General features: G+C 39.9%; 1 protein-coding gene across 1 annotated transcript in view; it reads right to left on the minus strand.

Annotated features, from left to right (window-relative positions):
- TOX (thymocyte selection-associated high mobility group box) overlaps window positions 1-12,122 on the minus strand; it is a 224,260-nt gene that overhangs the window by 3,150 nt on the left and 208,988 nt on the right. The window contains exons 7-8 of the mRNA XM_009332083.1: window positions 9,360-9,746; window positions 68-219 (exon numbers count right to left, since the gene is read on the minus strand). Of these exons, the coding sequence (XP_009330358.1) occupies window positions 68-219; window positions 9,360-9,746 (539 nt within the window). The remainder of the gene's footprint in view (window positions 1-67; window positions 220-9,359; window positions 9,747-12,122) is intronic.

Consider the following 12,122-nt stretch of genomic DNA (forward strand, 5'->3'; position numbering starts at 1 on the left):
AATTCTTTAACAGGTTCTTGTGTCATGAATGTTGCTCAACACAAGGTGGCATTCACTGGCTGCTTACCCATTACTGCAGTAGTCATTATTCCAGTCCACAGTCTGCGCTGGAGGATTTCTGCACCCTGAACGAACATACTCCATTGCTTGGGTAACAACTTGTGCAGCTGTTGATGTTGGATTGATGATATTCTGATAATCAGGCTGAAGAGTAAATCCCTAGAGGAGAAAGCAAGTACATTACAGTGTGCGGAAACCAAGCAACAGGTTGGGTGCATTAAAAAAACCCAAACAGTGTGTACTGTGAAATGGTAGAATACTTCTTTTCCAGATGTACTTTAGGTTATCAAACTTAAAATAGGAAAAAATGTGTACGTGCTTTCTAAGTTTTAAAGTTTTTCTTTGATTTGAGAAATGAAACACTGCCAAATCGTTGTTAGCCATTAAACAGTCACAGGGTGGAACTAAAAGGGACAGATCAGAAACAATTCAAAACCAAGAAAACGACTCAATCAGCACTGGGGCAAAAAGGTCTGTTTGCTCCTCAGAGCTTCCATTTAGATTAAATGTAAGGACACACACAAGTCGTTAATTCCCAGAATATGCAACAGAATCTTTTTGAAGGATGTAGGCAGCAGGTGGCTGACTGTTTTATTAGACTACACCTATTCACATATTGTTCTCAAAACCCTTTTTCTTCATTCAGTCACAAAGGGACCATCTGCTGCTTCTTTTATTTGTACTTCTCTCTCAACTAAACAGAAATTCAACCAAAGCTTTTTAACAGTTGTTGGACTAATGTAGTGAAAGTAGCACAGAATAACTTGCTTTTTGAAACCAAGAAGACGAGAAAAAAAAGTGGAAGTTACAAAGAGACATCTAACCCGCTCCCTGAAATATCTGTCATATGAAAAGTCATAATAATTTTTAGCTCTTTTGATATATGAGGATGTTTAAATGCTGTGTTTCAAAACCAGGAGAACAATTGAAATTTCAAGGCTAGTGTATCTGGTTCACCCTGTATAAATGTACATCATGTTCCTGTAAAGTTAGAAGAACTACATTGGGTAGAAGTAGGGGAATGCTGTACAAAAGCAATTGATGTCTGCTGAAAAAACCAGACCAAACTCCTTCCTGGGGCAAGGGCATACAATTCCCACTCAAGTTAACTGGATGTGTAGCTGCTAAACCAGAAATTGAACTTGAACCAAGATACCTAGTTTGAAAATCCACTCCTTCTGGCCAAGGTCCACTTACAGAATAGATAGGATTAAAGCTCATAGCTTTTAGTTTTAAATTCTAGTGGATTATGTGTGATCTCTTCATATACACAGCCTTCATAAAGACAGAAATTTTGGGAAGAGCTGGTTTTTTTCTGCAGGTTTAACAACTCGGCCATGCTATCTTTAATCAAGATAAATGAGTATTCTCAGTTTCCACTTGGCCCCCTCCATCCCCAGAAATGAGCTTCCTTCAAATGTAACATGCCACTTCCTTCTTCACATCCCTCTTTCTTGGTGCATTATACTCCGTCTCTTCCCCGGAGATCCCGTAGGTGTTCTGCCCTGCTGTGCCTCTCGTGTACACTGTCACCTCCCTCCACTCATCCTGACCGCAGATTCTCACCTAAGCTGTAAATGAGCACACCTTTTTTCCATAATCTCTTCCGTATGGAGAATATTCCAAGTCCCACCTCAGTACCTTAAATGCTCTCTGAAGCCTCACTTTGTCCCTGATGACTTCAAGAAACAGACCATTAGTAGTGGGCAAGTTCACGAGCTGAATTCAGCATCTTGTTGTCATGTAACACATACTGCCCTGCTAATAAGGTAAAATAAAACCCACCCGTGGTGACTGTAACCCCCATGCTCTGTACACAGCCTTTTCACCAGGCTCTAAACCTGCACGTCAGGCTGCATAAACAACCCCCATGCCTGCAACGGATCCAAAGGAAACTGTAATTGAGCAGACTTCCCAATGACTTTAATTGGAGTTTCGTGTAACTAGAAGGCAGAAAAATTGGTTTTGTATATCACCGTCATCATTTTTATACAAAACATCACCCATAAGGCCCTTCTAATTTAGCTGTAAGAGGAAACTAGCCACAGAAACACATCCTACCCTCAGGCACTCAGGTTTACCTTTGGCAGCAAAGCCCCTGAGCTTTCTCTTACCCATCTTCATGAAACAATCATATATACAAGAAAAACACTATATGGGGCCAGTAGCTCCAGCAGTGCCTTAGCGAAGCATGCAAGTGAGCAGGCACAGGGACTCAAGCACTCATGCAGCAAGAACAGAAGTTCCCCAAATCAGAGGAAGAGACCATCAGTGCAATATCTGTTCCATTTCTTCTGGACTTAGGACAAATAAATAGCTTAGATATGGGAGGATGGTCCTGTGGTTTAAATGCCAGCTTGGAACTGGGTGGGGACTTCTTCTCATATTTCCTCAGGTTTTCTGTGTGACCACAGCTGGATTGCTTTGGCTTTCTTCCAGCGAAGCATGCGTGCATTTGCGCTTGGACTGAATTGATACCTCTTATGTTGGGGTTGGGACCACGGACCTGAACTTAACTCTCCTATCTGCAACATAAAGGGTAACAACACTTTCATCTTGCACCTGGCAAGTCTGTTTAGTTTGCCACTGCCTGGGATTGGGGCCTGTTTCTTAGGATGTGCTCACGTGACAAATTTTAACGTGGTGCAGAAGTATCTGAGGCAGGCTCCAGCTCCAGAAGCAGACTGACCCGCGGGCCATACGGGCACACCCGTGGGCAGGGGCCAGCTCCGGGCTCTGCAGATGTGGTCTGAGCGCTGCCAAGAGGCAGCACCCAGCACCGGCCAGCACTGAGCCTGGTTGAGGGCTACTGGAATACCGGCAGCAAAAGTAATAATGTGGGTGTTGGAAAGCATGCTTGTTAAGGCAAAGTAATTTAGGAAACCTGAACTCAATATGAAGGACCGATAAAGTATGGTGATGTTTAAAATGTAAACAATAATTACTTCAGCTTTTTTATCAACAGAAAAAACTCTGGAAATATAGATCTGTACAACAGAGGGACACAGCCTTGTACCAGGCTTGTAGTAAATATTTGTGTATTATTTATGTAAGCCCTTAACAAACAATGATGAAATAAAAAGTGCTCAGAAAATGAGTGCTTCGAGGTCTAATTAAACAATGTTGAATGTTTTTGCATTGTAATGCTCAAGAGAAAATCACCAACTGTTTTGCAACATGCCTAGAATTTTAAATTTCGTTTTCTTGTTCCAGATTGAAATAAAAATAGGGAACTTGATAAAGATTAATTTGATGTCAGGAGGGACATTTGCTCTTTAATTAGATTTCTGTAGCCCTAGCAGTTTCGTTGTGCCACTGTAGCAAGTCCTAAAAAGCCTGCAGCAGAACTAAACAGTGATCCTCATCTCCACACTTTACTGGGAACTAATTTCATTTCCTGCCTGTCTGGAGAGGTATTTTCAACAGGCATCAATGTTTTTGTCTTCACAACTGATTTATTCATCAATCTCAATGTGATATTTTAAACCTTTAAATTACATCCAAATCCTAAAGCATCTGTTTATTACACAAGGAAATTGAAAATCTGTCTGTGTGATATCATACAAAGATTTTTCCTTAAGGTTATAAAGGAAGTTGACAGATATTAATGATTTTTTTTTTTTCTCTTGACCTCATTCGAAGACAAAGCGTAACAAAAAAGGGGAAGAAATCTGGACAAATACAGCAGGTCCCTGAGTTTACTGTATATAATATATACCAGAAAAAATGAGGCTATTATTTTTGGCAGGCTATGCAATCATCTTGCTGTATACATTTATTTTCTAAAGGAAAAGAAATACCTAAAAGTAGACTGAAATGAGTTATTATTAAAAAAAAATAAAAAAATAAAATGTGACATACATTAATCTTCTGCTTCTTTGTTATGCATACACTTGCAGCCATGGTTACTAGACATTAAGAATCAAGTTTTGCTTGCTCTACCTGTGAACCAAAGTGGGACAGAAATTTTAATGGGACTCACCATCCACCCAATGCTTGGGTGAAGGATTTTAAGCAGGGAAGGAGATGCTTCCAGTAGGGCTACTTAAAAGGGTTCCTTAACAAGGACTGGGCATATTTGGGAGGGAGTGAATCCTTGGTCTCATCACTCTCCACACAAAACAGCACAGTACAACAGGCTGGAGAGGGGGGGGTATGCTCAGAAAGAAGCACAAGTCTCTGTTTGAGTAGAGAAAGGGAAGAACGACTTTGCAAGATAAATCAGGTTGCAGCTTCAGACGCCGTTTTAGCCTGAACTTTGGACACGCTGTGCTGATTTGAATGACAAGGGTTAAGATTCAGATCACCTGATCCTAACTAAGTAAAAATTAAACATCATGTCAAACCTAAGAAACAGACTGGAGAGAAACAACTCTGTACCAGTTTAAAAAAAAAAAAAAAAGTGATGAGATGCTCACATGAGCATTTAATGAAAGAAAAATCACACTCTTCTTATCTACTGGGTTTCTTCCATGTGTCAAAAGTGGATGAAAGAAAAACTGCTACACAGTGGATTTAGACTTTAACAAAGTAAGACTTTAACATGGCTCCTGTTAATAATATTTAAGAAAAATATAGTATATTTCAGAATTAGAAGTTAAATATCATCAAAATCAGACCTAATTTAAATCTAAGTATTAGAATAGAACTAAATGGTCATTTTTTACAGTGTCAAGGATTAACACTGTAAACAAGCACCCCAAAGGTCTACAGTAGTGCCCATTATATAATTTATTCATTAACTGTTTTGGAACGGAAAGGAATAGAGACAAAATAGTTTACTTTGCAGAAGTTAAAAAAAATATTTAGATAACTCAAACTAGAGAAGATTGTTTAAAAGAAATTTAAAAATATTTACTAATGCTAGGCATATGAACAATATGCTAATACCTAAATTTTACTTTGCCTTGTGCATTTCAGAATAATTTGGATGCATTGCATCAGCTGCATATTCCACAGAATTAATTGATTTTAAAAATAACAGAAACTGTGCAGTCACTGAGGATTTTTGGCTATCAACACTTCTGACCTTCTTGACGTTCTGTAGCTTTTGTGGACTCCTGGAGGAGACTGCCCTTCTCCAGCTGGCAGTCTCTCTCGGTTTGGCAGCTGCATGTGTCCAGGCAAGGGCTGCTGGAAGTGGAGGAGGATGTGCTCTTCCCTGCGGAGCTGATGAAGATCAGCTCATTGTCCTGGCAGCCGTGGGGGCAAAGCTCTCTCCCCAGGTCAGCACCACTTATCCGTCCCTCCTTGAAGTTACACACAGAAGAAGAGTTTGTGGATTTCATGCACAGTGGTTTTGGAGAACTGTGCTCCTGTCTGCCAGGATGGAAATCCGGACCTTTATGCGATTTTTCTTGGAGCTGGCAGTCCTTCAGACATAATGCAAGACGGTCTTTGATAAGAAACTATTCTTCTTCTCCTGGAGAAAATGAGTGACCAAATATCCCAGAGCCACAGCGTTAAAGCAGGGGATCTGTAGAGAGCAGGGATTCCCAGAGCCTGCCACTGTTGAGCGTCACACTAGTAAGCCATGAACTATTTAAAAGCTGGATGTTGGGAAAAAAAGGAAAAAAATAAGCACCCACCATCGGTGGGATCTGTGACTGCTGCTTCTAACATGTCTACAGCACAGCTGTCTGTCTGCAAGGTGGTGCCCATCCAGGTGAGTCTGTGAATGCCTGTGGTAGAAGACTGCTAGGAAGCTGTTGACAGACTTACCCCTCTCTTGCCTATTAAGCTTCACACTGCAGGGTGATATGAGAAAATTCACCTCATTTCTTCTTAAAGTGTATTAGTCTGTTTGGTATGAGCGGTGGTGATGTTTCTGAAAAGGAAAATGTCTCCTGTTGCAAGTCATGCTGTAGGGAGCAGGATGTTAATTAGTTTCTGTTCTTGCTCCTTACATAAATTGGATGCCCGCTGAAGTCTTTGGAAAACGCTTAGGGTGGCCACACCTTTAGCATGGAGGAAATCAAACTGATGAGGGAAGAGGAACTGAAAAAAGAGGATACAACTATTGCTTCTGCTTTATCAGACTACATATTCTCCCATTCTTCTTGGCTGTCTTTTTTTGAGGCGGAGTGGTCTGTGCCATGCTGCTGGGGACTGAACCTCATATCCAGAGTCCTCCTTCCCTTCTCACCATGGGCCGGACATACAGGGTGGTGCTATGCTGCTTTGTCCTCATTGCTGTTGACTCTGTGCTGCTGTCATCGTTTGGAGGGCTCATTTTTTTCCCACTATGTCTTTTCCTCCTTAGCATGCTCTGTGATCAGCAGAGTGTTTGCTCAATTTCGAGCAGAGGGGAGGCAGAGTATTTTGACAACTGAGTCAGAAGGAGGCCTTTACTTTCAAGTTATAGTTGAATTCTTGCTACATGGCTCCCGTTGGCCAGCCTGTCCTCTGTGTTCTAGTGCAGCACGAAATCCTGGGGACAGTGTTTTCTAACATTTCTTGAGTATGTCTAGAAAGAGTCATACCTAAGAGACTAGACAGGATATCACTGTTCTGCTCTGGCATGGCAAATCATGGTGGTGTTAGTACACCTGTCGCCCTAAAATTTAACATACTTTTTGCTTTGTCTTTGCCAACATCACTCTTTAATGAAATGGATTCTATACTTAAACTCCATTCACAAACTGTGTAAGCTGTTGTATGCTAATAAATAAATAAATAAATAAAATATTACAAATATTCCAAAGTGAAATTACATAGATTTTCCAGAGCTCAAAAGTTGCATTGCTTTGAAACAAAAGCAGGAGAGTAAGAAATATAAACCAGCTTGCAGATGTTCCATAGTGCTTAAAGAGAAATGTAGTTAAGATTGGCAGTGTAGCATTTCAACAGGTAATAAGCACCTGTCACCTTGAGTGAAGCTCAGAAATATCTCACCATGGTATCTTCATTTTAAGCATCAGCCTTTCTGACTAAGGAATATGAGTTGGTAAAAAGTATTTAAGCTAACCTTTCATGAGTTTAACAATGGAAAGCAGGAACACAGAGGTACAGCATTTCTTACTTTACTGTACTCATACTTAGTAAAGCAAAAGACTCGTTATGGTATAGGTCTACATATTGACTTCTAGACACCTGTTTTCTACAACGTAGTGCCCTGTGTTTTCTCTCAAGCTAGAAATAACTCAGCTGCATGTCACACATCTCACAGATGAGTGAAAGTGCTCTCAAGCCATTGATGCACACACCATATGCTACAAGCGTGCAACTTTTGGTAAAATAAAACATCAGAAGATTCATATTATCCTACCCTTTTTGTAGTATGTAATCGTTTGGAATAATGCCTAAAAGTTTGGATTCATACAATAATGATGATGTTGCATGTATGCATATGTAAGTATCTAACATCTGCATTGCATCTTTTGCTAGCCCCTACTGCACTGTTAATTCAATAAATAAAGACAGATTTTCAAATTTGTTTAGTAAATTATGCCTATCAATGATTCTGGAAAAGACATAAGGGGTTTGATATTCTGTAGCTCTGCATTAGACAAGTAATGTACAAGTGACACTGAACCTGGCAAACAATCTGAACTTGGAAGACTGAGTCACTTTGCAATAAAAACTCGCTGAAATATAACTATACAATCCCAACAGGCTCCTGTCACAGATGTTGTTTTTCGTGTTTGGTAAATGAACCAGGCTATTGCATTGAGTCTCTGTCCATTGCTTTGTCTCTCATTGCTCTGAGCCTTCAGGTTCAACCAGGATTGCATCAGACTTAGGATCTCCAGACAGACCCTCCTGGCTCGCCTGTCTAGGACTTCCCGTAGCTAATTCTTGCTGCTCAGGCTTGGGGTTAACTCCTGAGTTTCTCCGAGACTTGATATGGGCTCTCCCAGGACACTCACACCAGGATACTGGGTTTCTAACTAATAGGAAAATCTTCAGGAATACACGACAGTAAAAGACTCCACATTTGTGGGGTCATAAGTCTGTTGAGTCTGTTTACTCTGATCGTGAAAAATAAACTGGTCTAGGAAAAAGTTGCAAACACTTTACAAATTTTCCTTCCTATCTGATTACTCCAAATCACTCGAGACTAAGATCAAAGTCTCTGAAAAAATCCAGATCATCCTGAGCACACCTTGGTTTACCTTCTGAACAACTAAATTTATCAGTCTGGATTGCTTTCAACTCTTCTTTTTTTTGGTCCTGCTTTGGAATATTTCTTTCCCTGTTAAATTGTTCTCCCAGCTGGAAGCTATGTTTTGTGTTCGGATTTTCCCCTCTCTAAAGACCAATCTTGGGATGAAATGTTTCTGGCTTGGAAAGCAAATGCCAATGCCTTGTTAGCAAAGGTGAATTTATAGAGATATTCAAAACATGCAGCAAGTTCATGACTATGTATTATCAACCAGAACTGACAAGTTTTGTGTATACAAATTTTGTAGATTCTTGCAATTCCATCCAAAAAAATTTTCATTCTAATGCTTCTTTGCAAAGCAAGATCTTATTATTGATAGTCGGACCTCATCCAATACAAAAGGACATTTTCTCTCATGAAATCAGCGGAGTTAATCTGCTCTAACCCTCCATAGGTCCGGGCCCAAAAGTCACAATACTATGGTTGGCCTGCATTTATTCAGAACGCCAAGAAAATGTTTTGAGAATCAACTATCTAGAACACTGAGAATGAAAAAAAAAAAGCCACCATATTGGGATACTGGGGACAGCCCACTTATTTCCAGTAAAAAAAAAGGTATGCCTATCTAGCAAAATGAAGTTATGAATGCAGCATAAACTAACATACTCATGTTCACTAAATCTAGCATGTTTAACACAACCTGTGTTGCTTCATGTTGCCTCTGATTGTTCCACATCACGGTCAGCACAAGGATAACAGCACATGCTACAATCATATCTTTTTCTAGACATGCCTGCCTTTTGTTTGTAAAATATGTCTCCTGAAGACTTAACATTTCACTTATATTTCAGGGTACTCCCAGATTTGTAGATGGCTCTACGGACACACTTCTATTTAAAGGATGCCTCCTGAATTTGTGGGGGGAGACAGGGCTAGTGTTCAGAAGAATGCAATGAACATCGTTGCTAGCACAAACAGTTCCACTGAAGTTCCCCATCATCTAGGTAAATTCATTCATTTGTTCTTACCTTTGAAAGACTAAGTCCTCAGACTATACTACCACAGTTTTAGAACTCTGCAAAATTAAAGCTAATCCATGGCTCTACATCTCCTTCACTATGTCAAATTCTGGATGACTTTTTTTTTTTCTCAAAAAAACCCCATTTCCCCAGACAACTGAAAAGCTCAAACTTACTTGCTGCATTGTAGGTGAATGTAAAGCAGACTGGACCTGCATGGGTAACTGGTTTCCAATGGACTGCTGCATTGAAATCGGCTGGTGTTGCTGGATGTTGAGATGCTGGTGCAGAGGGGGGCTGATCTGAAGAGGTGGCGGTGGGGACACAGCCATGTTTGCTATGGAAACAGTCACTGGCATTTGGTTGTTGGGCTTGGGCGCTATGTTCCTGGGGATATTGGCATGCATGGCAGTGATGTGAGGATTCATTCCTGGTTGTTGGTGGTAGTGGGAACTGAGGTACAGTGCAGAGTGAGCCTGGGCAGGCCCATGAAACACCGACTGCTTTGAATTCATCATCTGAGGTTGCGGGGAGGCTTTAACATCAACAGGTTCACTGTAGCTCTGTTGAGGAAAAACAAAAAACAGACAATACTTAGAAGCTACAAACTGCTGTTGTTCTCCCCCCCTGAAGTCTCTTTAAGAGTCTCACTATGGGAAAACACAAATCTGGACCATCCAATTGTCCTTGACATGGAGTTTGGTTATTACACTAGACAAATAACTAATCCCTATTACCTTACACATTTCTCTTCAGCATTGTAAAAAAAGAATTTCGCCCCTCTGCTTCCTGGCCTAGCTTGACATTTTGTTTTTTCCAAACTTGGAACTGGCATCACTGACCTAATAACCTACACAACAAAGACAACCAAGCCTGTCACATGTGTTCACATAAGCAGCCATTACTATCATCATAAAATTTGATGGCCTAGTTGAAAACAGATTCAGGAGGGTGGGTTCCAGCGAAAGTCTGCAGTGATCTTTGACATGTCTCATTTTCCCATCTGCAAACCAGGGAGAAGAATTTCAGTGTCCTTTACCATACACATTGATAACTGCTAATAGTGCTTTATCAGTTAGCTAACATGATGAAGAGGCTTAACCCCATCCACAGTTGTTCTACTGCATTGAATAAATACACTAGTTGTTGTGCCGATACCTTTATTTTGAAGTATTCTGTGCTGGGATGCTATCCACACCTGTATCAAACATTTCACGAGCCATGCATTCAGAAAAATAAGAATATTCTGAATAATTTCACTTTTAGCAAAACTTCCTTTGTTAACCCAGTTCATAAATTTCTGAAAATTCTGTTTGAAACTGATGTCTTTATAAATGTTAGACTGAATCAGACACAGGGAAGCTATCTTACTAAAGCTGGAAGAATACTGCATAGAATACTAGAAAATGCACAGATTTTCAAAAATGTTATGGTCTACCCTGATTTCTTAAAGCTGCTAATAATAAAAAATTTCCATTAATGAATATGAATTTTAATAATACTATTTGTTCTAATATTTATAACTTGTTACATTTGATTTAAACTCAGTTTGCTAAGTTGTTTTCCATACCCTTATTTTCTTAGACCTTCTGAGTGCTAACTCTGTGTGCTCAAATGAATGACGAAAAAAAATTAAGAATTAAATCCCATGAGCTTATAGGTGGGAATCATAATTTGCAGTTAAGTCATACTGGGATTAATAGCCAGTGAAAGGTGAAACATGCTGGAAAAAAATGGCAGAAATGTCCCTCTGGAGAAAGAAGTCACTTTGTCAAAACAAGGGCTGAAAGATGCATATATGCCCTTATTCTGTGACCTCCATGTCATGTTTGCTCAGTTTACAAGTCAGAGTAAGTATCATGTTACTCTCAGCACTCCAGGGTCAGTGAAGTCTATTTGTATTCTTTCTGAAGGACGTACCATCACCAACAATCCGCTGACACGCGCATTACTGAAATTGCTTCATTATATGCGATGATAAAGATGAGGAAGATAACTTCATTTTCCCTAAGTATAACTGCAGTTCCATTAGCAAAAAAACTCGTTTTCTCCAGTAAACTAAGGGAAATTAAATGAATATGATAAAATGAATGTAAATCTCTGCCTCTGTGGATCTGCCTACCTCTGCTCGCATATGGATGTACACATGTGCAATGTGTATTATATGCATGTTTGCAGGATTCAGATACAGACATAAAAACCCACAGATAGTAAACGATAAAACCTGAAGGTAGGTGCAAAATCTGCCAGTTTTTTGGTATTATTTTCAAAACACTGAACTAATGTTCATGACGACGTGAAAAATAGTTTCCCCCTCTCTTCCCAGTTGTATTTGCACGATACTTTTGTGAGTGTGGGAGCAAAGACTGGCAGGTTTGCTGAAATTTCGGAGATTCAAAAGAAGGTTTACTAATTAGCAGCACGGTCAGGACCCTCCTCTTGAGTGTCCCGGACTCTTTACACATTACAGGAGGTGTATGCTGTGTTCTTTCTTGAGAAACTTGAAGTTTTACTGAGTGCATCGTCCCCTCATGAAAACACCTTGCCTTTCCATGATGTAGCTGGAAGGCTCCATCTGGTCCGAGCAGGGATAATTGCTCCTGAAGTGTCTAAAGGCAGATCGGTTAAACAATTCCTCATGGTGAGGAGGTATCAAAAAGCCTTTGCAGCACTATTTGTGACATACTGATATATACCTACATTTCATTTGTGACTACGAAGATGCTGCCATACACCTCTTTAACAAAGATACAGTGAACCATTTTAATTATTGGGTAATTCTGAGTTCACATATAAGTGGTGAATGCATGGCCCATACTGATAATATTACAGAGATATCGGGTACTTAGTATCATTTAATACTTGAAATACCAAATTATGTTAAGAGGAATTGTACAGTTTCTGGCCAGAGACGAATAACACTTGCTTTACCTCTGAGA

Source organism: Pygoscelis adeliae, unplaced genomic scaffold, assembly GCF_000699105.1.
Source record: "Pygoscelis adeliae isolate BGI_AS28 unplaced genomic scaffold, ASM69910v1 Scaffold98, whole genome shotgun sequence".
NCBI classification, from domain to species: domain Eukaryota; kingdom Metazoa; phylum Chordata; class Aves; order Sphenisciformes; family Spheniscidae; genus Pygoscelis; species Pygoscelis adeliae.